Source organism: Vidua chalybeata, chromosome 21 (assembly GCF_026979565.1).
Source record: "Vidua chalybeata isolate OUT-0048 chromosome 21, bVidCha1 merged haplotype, whole genome shotgun sequence".
Classification (NCBI taxonomy): domain Eukaryota; kingdom Metazoa; phylum Chordata; class Aves; order Passeriformes; family Viduidae; genus Vidua; species Vidua chalybeata.
In genome coordinates this window covers 8,010,817-8,027,898 of record NC_071550.1, presented here as the reverse complement: position 1 = coordinate 8,027,898, position 17,082 = coordinate 8,010,817, and the positions used below count along the sequence as shown (strand labels likewise).

Genomic DNA, 17,082 nt, shown 5'->3' with positions numbered 1-17,082 from the left:
AATAACAGAAATCCCTGAGCCAGTTAAACATTCAAATAAAATTGATTTTATTTTCAAATTTGTAAGTGTATCAGGGTAGCCAAGGAGCCTGGGCCAAAGCCATTGCTGGGGGAGCTCCAGTGAAGCAAATGGATCTGGAGCCAAGCTGATCCTCGGAGTGATGCCATGGAGCTGTGGAGGCAGAGCCTTGCAGGCAGCCAGCAGGCCATGAATCTCAATTAATGAATTTTGAGGGCAGCTGACAGCTGTCTGTCCTCTGTCTTCCCCCTGAGATGAGTTTGGCCCATTTGAATTCAGGTTGGGAATTTCTCCCCAGCTGTCACTGAGTGCCTTATCCACTGGACAAACGGGACTCAGAAGTCTCCTTGCCACCTCTCTGGTGTTCCTGTGCACCACAACCTTGAGATGCTTCTATTTCCCCAGAACACAATTATTTTCTTCTTGAGTGACATCACCTGTAAAATCCTCAATGGCTCCACCACCCTCATTTCTATCTCCAGGACCAAATCCGCCTTTTCTTCCAAAGAACAAGATACCCTAAGGCTCAAAACTATTGAAGAAAAAATGAAATCTGGGCAAATTTAGTAGAAAACTCATGCAAAAAAAGTTTTACACTGAGTGCTAATGACATGCACAGCTCCAAACAAGCTGCTGGTGTCCCGACCCTGGTGCACAAAGCCCCCCAGCCTGCCGGCACTGTTTGATCCTGCATATAAAGGCTCCAAGTGTCCTCCAGGACCCGTTTTACAATAGTGTGACTCTGCTTCCCCCGTGCTGGTTGCTCCTGATTTACCAGAGCACAATAGAAACGTAGCTGTGGTCTAAAGGAGCGGCTCCGAGGGCCTGCCGCGCTCGCAGAGAGAATGGCAGCCTTTCTTCAGCTGTCTGGAGGGATCTGCTTCTCTGCTAAGCTCTCCCGAGCGATTTGGGAAGCCCCTCCAGGCAGCTTACCATAACTTTTCAGCTCTATAGGGCCATTCCTCTGGGTGAAATGCCTCTGAAGTGCCCACGGCTTTGGGAAGCAATTGTGTTAAGCCTGACCCTTCCTCTGATCTTGTCTCTCCTCTGGCAGGTGTCCACGTCCTGAGCTGCAGGAACAATCCCCTGATTATCCCCGTCATCCATGACCTCAGTCACCCTTTTTATCACACCCAGGCTGTCCTCATTAGCTTCAGCTCCCAGTTTGTGGCCATCTCCGGGGTGGCCCTGCGTTCCTTCCACAACTTCGACCCCATCACCATCAGCAGCTGCCAGCAAGGACAGACCTACAGCCCTGCGGAGCAGAGGTGAGCGTGTCAGCCCTGCTTCCCTCTGCCTCACACCCACCACCCCCAGTGCCGGCCGGGGCTGGGGAGGAGGCAGGAGGGGCACAGCAGCTGAACCCTGCTGACCCCTTTGTGTCACGGGTAAAAAACCGGCAGTGTTCTCATTGATCAGGATGGATGGGACATTTAACCCGCACGGGATGCTGTTAGTGAATTATTTCCTCTTCCTTTCTCCTCCCTCCTTTATGCCAAGGCTGGAACTGGGGCCAGTTCACTCTGCACACATTCCCCAGCCCAGCATCGTGTTGGCCACTCATACACCAGTTCAATCTGAACCCTGTTGTGCTGCCAGAGTGCCAGGGGACCTCCTAGGGAAGGGACCACGAGGACACAGAGTGGTGCCTGTGCCCTGGAGGTGCTGGATCCTGCCAGGTGCTCAGCCTTGGGCTGCAGGGCCATGGCCATCAGCATCTGCCGTGCTTTTATGGCTGGGTGAGGCCCTCAGCACCTCTCTGGATCCGGCCCCTATTCTGAAAAGCTCTGTGGGACCCCCCAGGATGAAAGGTTTATGGCTACCGTTTTATTCTTGTTGTTATTACAGACACATCAATAGATCACCACCAACCCCTCTCAGTCTCTGCTTTACAGCATCCCACAGAGATTGTGACCTTTCATGGCCTCTGGTGCAGCAGCTTCATGGATCCTTTCAGCGAGGCACTGAAAAGAAGAGGAGAGAATTTAGCAAAACCCCTGAAAGAATAATTTTTTTTCTCCCTTTGTGAATTCAAAGTTGTGAGCAGTTGTCATACCAGAGCGGCAGCAATAGTAAAACAAGTTGCATATCCCAGCAAACCTCTGCTCAGCCTCCTAAGCAAGCTGTCAGGTTTTTTGATAATGTTCTGGCTTGTTTTTAGGACCTGCTTTCATTCCAGGAAAGGCGGGAGAGTGAGAAGGGGGAGAGGAAAGGGAAAATAAATTTAAAAAAAGGAGTATATCTATAGCTAAATCAATCCAGTCAGTGTGTTCTGACCTAGATTCAAAGCGTCTGATCATTGTGTGCAATAGGTTGTATAAATTCAGAGGCCCAAAGACAGCAGGATCAAGTTTCAGATGAGAAGTCTGGTGGTGGAAGTGTGGCCAAATCCCAGCGCCGAAGCAGGACAGAAAAAGGGCAAGAAAGCCCCACTGGAAGGAGATGGTGAGAAGCAACAGGGAGCTCAGGAGGACTGAGACACGGGGCCACATTCCACTGCCCTCTCAAGTTTTCAGTAGGAATTGAACCATTTGTTCACTTATTGAACTAGAAGGGCTCTGTGTTTAGAAAGTTATTTCTTTAATAAAAAATGCATCTCCCTTAGGCAAAACTTCAGTGAGCCTCTGCAGCCCAGCAGCCCAACCTTTAGAAATGCCTTGAGGAAGAATCACCTGCCTTTTGCCTCCTCTGTTTCTTCTTGATTTTTTTGGCATCATTTTGTTTTCAGGATGCACTGAACCATCTCAGCCCCTTGCTCTCCCAAACCCCCATCTGAGCCACACTCTTTCAAAGTAATGTTTTAGGTCTTGCAGGTTCCAGCACTGGATTGATCATAAAGTTTCCCATGTCTGACAGGGATCTAGAAACTCTCAAAAGTAAAGCCCTGGTCCAAAGGCAATTGAAATCAGTGGAATTATTTCCACTGATGACAGTGTTTCAGTGGAGAGTCAGTCCCCTGTTTGCCTTGTGCTGGGATCATTTGGGGTAGCCAGATCTGTTTTCTTCTGGACCAAAAACTCCAAGCAATTCATGTACCCAACATGTAGAAAGAGTCGTGCATTAAGCTGTGCAGCCAGGAAATAGGTGACATCTTTCTTGTCACCTGCTGTCTTTTTCTTTGGTTATTTTACCCAATCCAGGAAGAACAGAGAAAGATAGATTTTAAAAATGGTTTCTTAACCAGCTCAGAAGCTGGACGTGGGTTTTCTGCCTCCCCTGCTCACAGTCTGCCCATCAGTTTCCCTTGAGGTGCGAGTTCCACGCTGCCCATCTTTCCCTTCTCCCTTTCCCCACTGATTGCATTTGCCTAATATGATTTTTAAGGTATTTATTGAATTTTTAAAGGAGCTTGCCTTCCTATGTGTGATCATCAATTTTACCCCCTTCATTTTCCTTTGGTCAACATGGATATTTTTGCCTGCTTTTTGGCTTCTCTCTATAAGAGGTATTATTTGTCTTTTTCAAGGAGAATTATTTTTCTTGGAGAGGTCTTATAGCCATATACAGATATTTCTAGGCAAGGGTGCAGATATTAAAATTGTGAGGGAAAAGAAATATATTGTCCCTTAAAAGTTAACACAGTTTTTATTTTGAGGGTGAATGGATCTCTCCCATGGGTTAGTGACAACTTAATGACTGAAACTAAAACATGCACTTACTCTTCTTTCTTAAAATATGTATTATAGTTAATATTTTAGAGAAAAATGGGCTTAAATCTAAAAGTCCAATTGAACTTTATAGGTAGTTGTCCTCAGTCATCATTAGTTGTTTTGAAAATCCATTCCATCCTCCTGAAGACATTTATAGTTTGAAAATTCCTACTCTGTCCTTTCCAATTTAATTCTTCCAGTTGTTTTTTTCTGCTGCCAGTGACTGCAGGCTCCTTTTTTTTTTTTTTTCTTTTCAGCAGAAGTTTACCTCACTGCTGGAGATGTGCTGTAAAAATGACACTCTTTATTTCCACATTGCATCCTTAGACCAGATATAATGGCCTGGTTAGTTCTTCTCTTGTGCTTTATAGATCAAATTATTATACTTTTACCGTTTCCTGTGTAGCCTCATGCAGTGGACGGTGAAATTGAGTGTGCAGAAGCAGAGGTGTAATTTCCCACCCTGCAGTCACTCAAGCAGAAGAAGGCCTGATGTGCTGTGGCTGCCTTTGACAGTGGTTCCTGGAAAATCAGGTTTTTGTCTTTTTCACTGGGTAGGAAACATCAGCTGTGGGTCACCCATCCGTGGCAAAGCAGTTCGTGGGAAGTGCTGCTTTTCCTTGGTGGCACTTCCCTGCCATGGTCACCAGACCTGTCCCTTCCACCACCCCTCCTGGTGCCACTGTTCCTCTCCTGCAAACTGCAGGCAGGAAAGCCCAATTCACCCAATTCAGCTATCAGAACTGTGCATTTCAGGAGTTTCCATCTTTCTAATCCACCATTAACTCAGTGTTCATACTGAGGACAGGTCCCCCCTGGCTGCCCACAGCTCTCCAGTCTTGCCTCACATTTTCACCCCCTTGTGCTTTCTAATGATTGTAGCAAAAATATTTTCCTTTGCTTTCTCTGGTTAAACCTTGGCACAGCCTCACGGCTACAGCTTCAAAATTGCTTCTGCAGGGGAGATTTTGGGTTTTCCTCCCTCTGGAAGGCTGCATATCACTGTAGACCAAGACCCACCCCTGGCTACCACACCATCACCTGCTCTGGCCTCTGTGGAGAAGTTCCCTTTGAGCTGCACCCTTTGCTGCCCCAAACAAGCCCCAGGGATTCAGAGCCCACTCCAGCTCTTCTCTTTGTCTTGTTCTCGCCTGCTGTCAGCTTCACCAACAAGAAATGATGAAGATAAATCTTCAGCAGCAGAACAAATGCAACCGCTCTTTACAACTCTGGTTATTTTTTTTTTTTTTTCCTTTTCATAAGGGGGAAAAAAGGGTTTCCTCGTCTCTTTTTGTTGTGAATTAATGCAGCTTTCTCTTTCCCGGATCGGCCGCCTTTCCCCTGCCCTGCATTCTGTCATTAAGCACAATCTCTGTCAGCTTGCTTCGGGTGAAATTAATGAATTTCTCACAGAACTGTTAATCATAGAAGCTTTGGTCCGTGACATGTGTTATAATTCAATGGGTTTTTAACCTTCGCCCTGTTTTGGTAATTGGCAAACGGCATCATTTGGCTTTTATTAAAGTGGAAGGCAATGCATTTTCTTTGTTTGCCTGGACAGACTCTGGCAGGGAGACCTGTGGGGCTGCTGACGCCCAGGGACATGGTCCCACTTCCAAGCTGGCAGGGTGATGGGGCTTTGAGAGCTTTATCAGTTCAATATGGACCCCCCTGGCAGGAACAGCTCACACCACGGGGTGCAGGCAGGCTGGAGGCAGAGCCTGTCCCAAGGAGAATTTGCCCTGCCTGTGATAGGGACAGTGAGGGGGACGTGCTGGCTCAGGCTTCTCCTTTCCCTGGGGTTTACGTTGGGTTGGCGCAAGGGTTTTCTGTAAACCTTTGGGTCTAGCTTCATTTTGACCTTTCAGTTTGAAATAGGGGCTTGCTGGGATTGCTGTCAGAGTCAAACCCAGCAATACTGAGGTGACATCGCTGAAGGGACCATAGGTGACACCACTCGTGTTGTCACTCTCATGGGTCAGGTTTGACGGCAAACACCGTTTTAGGAAAGGGCTTGATCCTTCTTCCAATCAGCACAGGTTCACCAGTCCCCATCCAGCCCCATGGATTTGGGTAGATAGTCAAGATTTTGTGTTAATACAAGAAGGCAATGTGCTTTAGCTGAAGACTGAAGAAGACAAAGTCATTGACACCTTTTCAGTTCTTTTTTTTTTTTTTTTTTTTTTTTACATTCCTACAGTAAGAAATATGGCTAGCAGCCTCTGCATATATGTAGAAAGAGAGAACCCGCTCTTGCCTTTGGAGTAACCTCTAGGGAGGAGAACACAAACCCATTGTAAGGATAAATATGTTAGAAAAACCCTCAGAAGGCTACACTTGTGTGAGCTGTGAGGATGGTGGCATAGCACAAAACCAAATTGCACTTCAGATCTGCAGGCCAGGCTGGCCCAGACTGTGGAAATGGGAGTTTTTTGCTCTGTCCAAGAGATAATGTTGTAGCCCTTCTCCTAAAAAGTACCCGCCATGAACTTTTAGGCTCACCTGAGTTTTGATACGTGTCAGAACCATCACAAAGGAAACAAATAATTAAGGCACCACGTTAAGATGAGTTCTTGGAGAAGTGCTTGACCTCAGGGTTAGGAAAAGAAAGTTTGGCTGCTGTAAGCTTTTTGAAAGAGGAAGTCCTAGATGGTTTTTATGTGAGGAAGGAAGAGCTCCACTTAATTGTTATAATTTTCTATAAACATGTTAAAACACAAATGTTTCTAGGATTGTGTCACTGAAGCCCCAATTTAGCAAAGCCCTGAGCTATTTGCTTACATCCCCCTGTAGTCAAATCTATCAGTGGGACTTAACTGTGCTTTTGAAGTTAAGCACATATTTAAGTGCCTTGCTGAATTGAGGCCAATATTGGCACAGAGAAATACAGATTTGGAGCCTAATGACTGAGCTCATTTAGATTTGGGATGGGCAGAATGGATTTGAATAAAGTAAGAACTGGCTCAGAACTTCAGACTACATGTGGAAGCTAACTCAGTCCAGGGCTTTTTACATCGTTGAAACAGCCTTCCTTGATCTGTTTTGAACATGCAATGGAATGTGTGCAAGAAATCCACTGCTCCTTGCACTCACCTCAGTGTGAAGATGTTGTTTTACGAAACTGTACTCTGCCAGGGCAAGAAGAGGACCAAGTGAATCCTGAAGGGGACCTAGTAAAATAAACACTTGTCAGGGAATGTCCCAGGCACCAACACTTGCTCAAGTAAATCATCAGTGGTCCTTGGGTCCTTTGTGTAGCTTTGCTTCAGACTACTTTGTACTTTGGTAAGGATTTTTGGGAGTTAGGATAGACCAGGGATGATTTGAAATAGGCAGTATTGATGAAGTCACATGATTTTGACTGCAAGAAAAGGGGATAAACTGTCCTATGCCAGGAGTCAACATGAGTTAAACTGAAGCGATTTCATTCTCAGATGCTCTTATATTGTTTCTTTCCTGAGGAATGCACATTTTCTGGAACATGTGATGATTGACCACTGCTAAATGGCAGTACCCATGCAAGAGCTTCTGTAATCCACAGATGGATGTGATGGGTTCTTTGTCTAAACTTCCTACTTGGAGATATTATTTTCTCCTTTCCAATTCTGCATTTGCAGAGCTCAATTCAGGATCATGACTTCAAAATTCATTGGGATTTATGGCTGACAGTAGCTGATACCAAATTGGAACCAGTAGCTAGAGAACCAGAAATATTTAAATTAGAAACATTTGGTGGCAGTGGTTGTTTTTTTACAAAAAGTGAATGGTTGTATTGTTTGTCACTGAAGTCATTCATATAGAGTTACAGACAGAGAGAGCTGCCCAGATGATCTGCTAACCAAGGCATAATCTGGAGCCTGGAGGGGGTGGCTAAAAATGTTCCCTGGCCATTTCAGAAGACCACAAGGGGACTTGTAAACAGAAAGAAGAACATCACAATAAGTGTTTCTTAATGCCTTTGTCTGTGGTGTTTCAGTTCTGTAGGACTTCTAAGCCTAGGCTTGCTCATCTGGTGTCCTGATCTGAACTCCAGAAACCAGATTATTTTTCTCCTTTACATTGATGGAAATGAAAAGCGATGCCACTGACTGCGGTGACGTTGCTTCAGATTTCCCTCTGTGCAAATTACCAGGGTTTTCTTGGGCTCATCATTCCCTCTGAAGACATTCAAGTCTGAACTCAGTGCTACACTAATTCACATAAGTATTAGATTAAATAAGCCTACTATTCTTTTATTTTTCCAACTTTGATGGAAGAAGGCTTTCAGATTTTGAGGCAGTTTTGCAACGGGCAGTCGAGGTTTGCAGTATGTGCTTCTGAGAGTGGCTTGGCAATAGTGCTCTTTTTTTTTCCCCAGTGAGTCAACTTCCTCAGCGCTGCAGCCCTGGCACAGTACACTTGTGCTGCAGCCTCACTATCTGAAAAATGGAGGGGAGCAAAGTGAGAGTTGGCCCTCATGGGCCAGTCTCACTGGGATGTATAACAGGGAGGGTTCCACAAAGCATCCTTCCATCATTTACACTCTCACTCAACATCCAGCATCAGATGTTATCGCTGATGTCAGCTGAGGATTTAAACAGCAGGACCATGAGGATGGTAGGGTTAGGAAGAGGTTGGTAAGGTCCTGGTCTGCTTGGGGACTTGCAGGATGTGAGGCTCATGGTGTGAAAGGAGTGTGTAAAGCCTGAGGCTCACACCACTGGGTGGCTCATGTTGGGCATTCGCAAGGCAACAGCACCTGGCTGTTCTCCTCACCTTGTTTCTCAGGTGATTGCCACCTGGGCGCAAGGATGTGCTGCTCACTTGTTCTGCTGCTCCTCCATCCACAGCCTTGTTGATCCTTACGGAGTGAAATCCATGGCAGTTCAAATCTGTACGCCAGGCTGTGAGAAGCATTGACTGGAAAACATGTGAAGTCCTTGGTTAGTGGGTGGGGATCCTCCTGAAAGCAGGATCACCCTGGATAGGCCAGCTGTGGCAGAGGATCATCCATCCTGTAGAAGTGAGGAGCATCACAGTTGTGCTGATAGCCAGGGGTTTGTTGCATACAAGGGTATGGAGCTGGCCAACACAGAGGTGGAATTTTCCTTCCTCAGCTCTGTCAGCAGCGATGCTTTGTGCACCATGAGGAAATAAAATATTTCTGAATGTAGAAAGTGCTTATGGCTCATCACACTCCAGGGAAGGACCAACACTGAACAAGCAACCTTAAATTACAAGCAGTGGGCACTTCCCATGTAGCACTAGGCTGGGACAGAGAAATGAGTTGTGCAGGTACATAAATACTGTCATTTAATCTGATCTAGAGCTCAGTAGAGACATGTGCAGATGTGCTTCTCTATCAGTAACATGGGGATAACAATACCAGCCCAGGTGTCTCGCAGGGGTGTCACGAAAATTAATTAGATAATGTCTGCACAGTGCTTTGAACACAGCAAATCTCCATGTACATGCTAAGTCAGGGCTTACTAAGCTGAACAGGACTTTAGTGGCTGTTAACCCTTTTTTCTAGGAGACAGGAATAACTGCTTGTAATCTATTTCAAAATATGTGTATTGATACATTGCTTTCCCTTCTTTCTAAAATTTTCTCTTTCAGGTTCTTCCTTAAACAAGCAGATGGTGAAATAAGTTGACATCTTCCCTCCCCAGAACTAATTTAACTGTTTTAAAATTAAATTAATTTTTCATTTCATCAGAGAAATATCATAGTGTAGGGGTCCTTATCCCAGAACTTTTGTCTCTATTCCAGAAACACTTTGCACATAGAATCATGGAATGGTTTGTGTTGAAGGGATCTTTAAAGGTCATCTGCAGTAAACAGAGACATCTTTAGATCTGATTGCTCAGAGCCCTGTCCAACCTGGCCATGAATTTTTCCAGGGATGTAGCATCTCTGGGCAACCCGTGTCAGTGTTTTACCAGCCTCATTGTAAAAATATTTCTTCCCTATCTCTAGTCTAAATCTCCACTCATGCTTTAGGACCCTCAACATTTTCATTGCTGTTTTGTTGAGGGACTACCCCATACTCACATTGGAAGATGTGCTATAATGTTTGACTCAGGTTATCAGAGATGGTGAAAGATTTTGTATCAATCAGACATCTCTGTGTATATAAAAATTAAACAAAAATCTCTTTTTGCAAGTTGTGCTAAATGCTACAATAATTTTCCAGAGGGAGAACAGACGGTTTCCATGGGGGAAAGATTTTATGGATGGCAGGAGAGCAACTGGAGAGATCTGAAACGACAGCATGCTGCTGAGTTTGATAAGAGCTTATCAACACAGCTACACAGCTGATGTTTGGTGTTCCTCGTGAAGTAGAATAAAATGAATGTGATTATTTCAATCGAGCTTCTCAAAGATAAGAGTGTCTATCACAGAAACCCCCCCTCACATGTGCACACTTATCACTGCCAATATCAGCACTCCTGAATTCAGCAGATTTAAAATTGGATGGGGCATGAGGACTGCTCTTGGAGGGAGTGTTTTCACAGGAGGGAGGGACGGAAGGATAGATGGATGGATGGATGGATGGATGGATGGATGGATGGATGGATGGATGGATGGATGGAGAAATGGACATTAATAGAGGAGTAGGGAGATCATAGTGCAGCTGAATATTGCAGAACAGAAGGTACTTCTGCGGAATTGGCAGGCTCTTCCCTTTTGCTACAAAACCTGTAATTGTCATCACTGTGCCCACTGCCTCTGTCCTCCACGACACGCACAAAGAGGCTGTGGAGCCCTTTCTTGAGCTGGCCTCAGAACTCTCTGACCAAAGTCTGTCAGTCAGACCCTGGTCTTGTGGAATGGATTGAAATATCAAATATCAAAATTATCAAATAACAACACCACCACTCCTTGTCTCCCTCCCAGCTGTGTCCACTACTCCTGTGAAGCCACCGACTGCCAGAGGCTGGAGATCGAGAACGCGGTGCTGAACTGCACCGGTGGCACCGGCTGGGACAGCGGCGCCCAGTGCAACGTCAGCTGCAGGACTGGCTACATCCTGCAGATCCACAGAGATGATGATCTCGTCAAGAGCCAGGTTTGTCCTGCCAGGGTGGTTTTTTTATGATGCACAAGACCAGGATGAGCAAACAGTGGAGAAATTGAGGAATAACTCAGGGTACACCCTAAAATATCATCCTAGCCTTGGGACAAGGTCTTGTCCAAATGCTTGTGATCAGAACAGGAGCCCTTTGACTCTGTAGGAAGAGTTTCTGGCAATGAGCAAAGCTCAGATGTTCCCTGAATTTAGAAATTTTCAAACCAAAATGTTTGCGTTCAGTCCTTGTTTGATCTCACTGGCTCTTCTCAGCCAAACCATTTGGTTTGGTTGAGTAGAGGGAGTAGAGGGGTTGGTGTTTTGGGAGTAGGGTGCTTGTGTTTTTGCATGACCAATTTCTGGGTAAAATACCTAATTTTTAGTCCTCAGATTGAGGCTAACAACATATGAACTCCTTTGCAGCATTTCAGTCCATCTGCTCCCAACCACACCCTGACATGTACAGCATGGAGGGCACAGAAGAAGCACCCAAACCTTTTTGCTTCCAGACAAATCACCAAAAACCTCCCCCAGCAGGGCAGGAAATGCTCCCCATCATCTCTAATCCATGCATTAATAATCCAGTACTACAAAAGCAGCACATCTTCATGCAGTGAGAGGGATATTGAGGAAAACTAGCAATTTGTTTAAACATAAAAAAAAAAAAAAAAAATGCAAGTGCTTTGTGCTGGGAGAGGTGGGTGAGATGCACGTGCAGCCCTGGGAGCAGGATGCTGGGGACAGGGGGATGCAGGGCTGACACCCCACTTTGTGCCCTTGTCTCTGACACTGCCACATCCTCTGAGTGAGACCTGGTGGTAGTTTCCCCCACCAGCACCTTCTCTCTCTGGTTGTGGGGGCAGCACTCACATCTGGGCCGGGGGCTGGGGCAGCCACACTCAGCAGCCTGTCTGTACTTGTGAAATACTGTGTTCTTCATAAGCTCGCAGAGGGGGGAGACAGAGTGGAGGGGAATGAGTCAACCCTTTCAACTCAATTACAAAACAAATACAGGACCCCGCGAGCTGGGGCCTCTTCCATCCTAATTGGCATCAGCACCAGAACCCCAGCTCCAGCTGAGCATTTTTACAGAACAGAAAACCAGTTCTCAAAACGAGCCTGAGAGGCTGAACCAGGAAATTGTTGGAAGGGATCTGTGCATGGGGTACATGAAGCACAAACCAAATAAAACAGCCTGAGCATGCTTCACCAGCCCTGTGTTATTTAAATGCAAGCATTACCTTTTGGGGAGGCTGGGCCAGCTGGGCATGGTTTTGCTGAGAGAAGTTTGGTTTCAGAGCCTTGATCAGACTCATATGACAGGAGCAGAGGATTTTAGCACCCTCTCTAATGTGATTCACTGCCTATTACAACACGCTTCCTCTCACCCTGCTCTGCTATTGCACTTCGTTGTCTTTTCCACCAATAAAATCCCCCGAGGCCACTGGCTTTGTTTTGCTCAGTGCTGTGCATTCACTGTTCAAATCAGGGAAGGAGTGGAGCATCTTAAAGATACCCATGACCAGCTAAGCACATTAAACACGTGCTTTTAAAGTTTTGTTAGTGTGCCTCAGAAATCCTCTGGAAGGGAACAGACAGTTTCTTTCACTATCATCTTGTTTTATTTCTTTGTGTCAGGTGCTTCAAACCAGAACTTGTGTAGGCAAGAAATTAATTATCTGAGAAAGTCCAGAATTCATGGTCTGGATTTCTCATATTAAAAGGCATTGTGCTTCTTCCATATTTGCTTCCCAGCTTCAGGTTGTCTTCTGGTCACAAGCATTTGGGGGTGAGAAAAGGCACGTGGGACTTTCTGTCATGGCTGGAGAACCTTGCACAAAGATGTTCCTTGTTTCATTTTTGTAATTTAATTGGTTATTTCACTTGTTTGACTAATCAGAGGGTATAGAGATACATTTTTTCTCATTTAGCTGTCAATGTGTGGGGCTGCCTGAGGAAGAGGAGGAAGGAAGCAGCTTTGCACATGTTGATGTTTCATACTCTTAGGTAGGAAGGAGGCTGGGCTGAGATGAATTGTCCCAAAGAGCAGACTGACCATCAGTGGCCCACGACCACTGCATGCTGGTGAAGGTGATTCACAGACCAGTGGAAACACCTTCGTTTAGCATCACATTTGTCTTCCCTATTTCATTGAAAGACAGAAAAAAAGGGCAAAGAGAGCAACAAAAAGTGACATTTTCAAAAGCAACTCGATGGTGTAGGGGCACAAGTCACATTTCAAATCAATCTTTTACATCTAAAGGGTCTTTGAAAAATCTTCTCAACAGTTTCTGTGCTTTCTAGACTCTATGTCTTCTGAAGCCACCATTTTAATCAGTTTTAGGGCAAAACATTCATTCATTCCCTCTGTGAGAAACTCCCTTTCCCAAATTCTGTTAAAACCCTGTAAAATCACCAAACCCTAAAACTGGTCAGCACTCTATGCAGCAGAAACTGCTGGCTGCTTGAAAAGAAAAAGAAAGCTGAGCTGTTTACAGACTCTTGGGCTCTCTCTCATCCTCATTTAAGGGATTTCAACAACAACAAAGGGGTTTGCATAGTGATGGAGCAAAATCCTTCATGTATCTTTCTCACAAAGAGGATCTTGGAGATGTTTTCATTCTTCCTCCCTGATTTCTTCCCACCCCCCTGACAACTCCATCACTCTTTCTTGTCTTCCTCCTCTTTTCCCCCTTTGTCTTTCACTGCTTTCCTCCCCCTTGTCCTTCACTGAAAGCCCCGCTCATTCAGTGACTTGTTGTCATCTCTCCTTGAAGCTACCACCACTGCTGCTCTGGTCAAGAGGTGTTATTTAAAACCCAGCAGCTCCCTAATGTTGTGCAAAGGCATCATCAATCATGCCAGGAAAAGAAAGCACGGCTCATGTGGGTTCAATTAGAGGCACAGTAGTGGGCAGAAGTGGAAGAATACTTAGAGGGGAGGGCACAGCTGTTCATTTTTAAGGAGAGGAAACTTCACACGTGAAGCATCGCTTGAAGAAGGGGCTGGCTGGGATCTTGGGCAGCAGGAAGGAGACATGAATTCTCCCAGGCTGTTAAAAGTCCCGAGAAACAAATTTTTCTGGCACCAGATTTGTTAAAGTTTGCATCCTCTTCACTGTATCTTTGGAGGCCCCTTTTCTTCCCCCCTCTTTCCTCCTTGCCCACCCTCCCTCCTTGCTTAAGCCTCTTTTGGAAGGCAGGACATGAAGAGAAGCAGTTGCTGTGATGCCAGTCAAAGCAGCACAAAGTGCCCAAAGTGACAGCTAATAAACCAGATGAGAAATCCAAGTGCTTCGTGTGGGCTGCTGTGAGCTGGGTGACCTTGTCAGATCAGACAGGCGAAACAGGCACGTGCCTGCTCAGCTCCGGGTGGGAGAGCTGCAGAGGCAGAGGCAGATGCTGCCACTAAGACCCAGAGCCAGATCCAAGGGCTGAGTCTATCAGAAATACCTCCAGGGTGTGGCATGGAGCTGGGGAGGGACAGGATCCTGCTCAGCAGCCAGGGGTGCTGTCCCTGGGCACTGCAGTGGTCCCACCCTCAGGTGTGACACTGAAAGAGGGGAAAGTCAAAAGCTGGTGGGTGCCATCAGCAATCATTTCTGTGGTAGGTTTGTCCTCTGTGCTTCCAATCAGAGCCACTGGTCTTTGTGTCCATTGCAGGGAATGCTCTCTGCATGTGTCCTGCTGCACATGTGCTTCAAGTGATGACATGATAGACATGCTCTAAAATGTGCCATTATTATGTCTGACCTTGAAAACCTCAGCTTCCATCATACCAAACATGGAACAAATTACTGGGAAAAGCTGAGTAGCCAGAGTCTTACCTCCATGGGCACAGCTTCTCTGCTTGGGAATGGTCTTCCCAGTGTGCCAGGAAGAGGAAAATCCATAGGGGTCTGAGAGGACTTTTACAGCTTAGGTTAGGGACTTTGTGGGGAAAGTACCATAGTCAAAAACCCAGAGATGAAAATATGGAGATACTAATTATTAACATTTTGATATCAAGGTCTGGAACAGGGGCACAGGCAAAGGACAGTGGGAGTATGGCTGTGGAGAGGGATCCTTCCCAAAGAGAGGGGATCCCAGGCCTGTAGCACTTCCAGCAGGCTCTGGTGTCCTGCTGCTTTCTGCTAACAAAGGCCACGGGCTGCAGCTGAAACACTCTCACAGGTGGTAGCTTGAGCAAAACATTCCTTTTGTAAGGTGGGACTGTCATGCACAGATACGGCTTCTGTTTAAATGTTTGTGTTATATTCTGGTTTCTGTTGCTTTGTGTTCTCCAGAGGTACATCTCATGTGCAACCCTGTCATTAGAGAAACTTCCTTGTGCACCACACTGTGTTTCAGAAGCCAGTAGCAACTAGTAGGAACATTCTTTTATTCCTAAATTAGATCACAGCAACAGCAATAACTTAATTCCTGGAGTTGAATCTCTTATCATGGATCCAGTATCCAACATGAAACTATGCAAGACCTATGTTTTTCCATAACATTTGGATAGCCCCTGACGTCATTAGCTTGAGTTTATTGACATCAATAACTTGGGTTTATGTTTTAAGTTCCAGCAGCCACGTGTCTACTGTGTTTTTTGATAAAAGCATCTGTTAAAGGGAAATGGATGGATGGCTTTGCTGGATGCTGGAGCTCATCCTGGAGTGCTGATGGTTTGCAAGACATGGGAATATGCTTTATTATCCCTTCTCCTGTGGCCATCACACTGCAACACCCTGGAATATCAACTGCCTACAGTTTATATACACTTTTTAATGGTACAGATATTCTGATAAGCAACAAAGGCAGAATTAACAGCCACTGGGGAGTGAAATGATTGGGAATGAGAACACATAGTATCACTTCACCTGATGGCTCTGAGTATCCCAGAATGTGCTACTCTGAGTTTGTAGAAAGACATTTTTTTCCATCAGCAGTGCTCCCTGTTTAAATAAACTCCACGGTCTAGAAAAGGGGTTTTGTGCCCACTTGGGAAGTGTCCAGTTTCTCAGCTCAGGGACTGCTTTTTCCATTCTGAATGCAACCATATATCAAAGGGAGACAGGTCTGAACTTCTGTTGAAACCATTAGGGTGTTTTTGCAAAAAGGGAATACAGGTCCCTTTGATGTGTGCTAGAAAAATTCCCTTTCCTTTTATAAACCCAGATCAATGGCCGGCAGTGCAAATCTCCTGTGAGCATACCAGCCCTGAATAAAATATTCCCTGGGGGCAGAGGAGTGCTGCTGTATGGCTTGGTCAGATTCCTCGCCAGCATCTTCCCCTTCTCATGTTTGGGTTTCTCACATTTCTTAACCTGTGTCTCTCTCTTTATTCTGGTGTGAAGGGAAGAGTTAGATTCTTCACTTTTTGCTTTTAATAATTTTCCATTTTTAATTAGAAAGTGGATATGTTGTTTACTCAGTTCTCTTTGCCAACATCTGTTTGTCCTTCAGTCATTCAGTAAATTCATCTTAGCTTTAGATGGGTGGCTCCTTTAGTTCCCCCCATTTTTCTTCCTTGCCCCTAGCACTCCAGGATTCCAGTGTGCTGTGCAGTTTGGATTATTCCTCAGATCCACAGAAGTTTAGTTTCTGTGTAGCTGTGATGGTAGAGTGACTTTGGGGAAGTCAGAGCACAGGCACTGACTCTGTGTACAATGTCTCAAGTTCCAGGTGCCAGTTATGGGCAGGACACTCTTGGGTCTGCCCATGGCAAACTTTTCCTGGAAAAGGTCTGTCCCTCAGGCATGTCAGGACAGCAGGGCCCTGATTCCGTGTGGAGCCTTGGGGCACTCTGCCAGAGAAGCCACAACAGCAGCTGTCACTATCTGCACACAATGTTGATGTGGCCTGAGGCACTTCCCCTGAGATCCCCATCCAAGGGTGACTGACACCTCTCGGGAGAGCCTCGGATGAGAGTCCCAAATGGCTTCATGTCAGCTTGGCTTTTACTTCAAACCAAAGAACAAGTTTGACTATTCAGAAGCACAGGGGGATCCCCTCGGAGTGGCTGTGTCACCGCAAAGGTGACAGGGATGGGGGACAGCTGTCAGCTCCAAACAGCTCAGGCTTGTGCTCCTTTCTGATGGCAGGGCAGAGCAGCAGGTTCCCTCCTTGTCTCAGGAGGCCAGACAAGAGTTTGGGTTATTTGTAGAGCTGCACTCTTTCTATGGAAGCTCTTTGGTGTCTCGCCCCAGAGGTGGCAGAAAATCCTTTCTCTGACACTGTTCCTTATGAGCCTTGGTGGGTTTGGTAGCCGCTGTCCAAATGATGATGGTAGGGACCAGACCTGGCTGTGCTTAACTTGTGAGCCAAAATTATGGCTATTAGGCTTGAAATGGTTTTGATCTCTCCCTTGCTGGCTGTGGTG

At 45.8% G+C, this 17,082-nt stretch overlaps 1 protein-coding gene across 1 annotated transcript in view; it reads left to right on the top strand.

The window, feature by feature from the left end:
* PAPPA (pappalysin 1) overlaps positions 1-17,082 on the top strand; it is a 173,869-nt gene that overhangs the window by 124,530 nt on the left and 32,257 nt on the right. The window contains exons 13-14 of the mRNA XM_053962175.1: positions 1,073-1,286; positions 10,548-10,719. Coding sequence (XP_053818150.1) covers positions 1,073-1,286; positions 10,548-10,719 — 386 coding nt within the window. The remainder of the gene's footprint in view (positions 1-1,072; positions 1,287-10,547; positions 10,720-17,082) is intronic.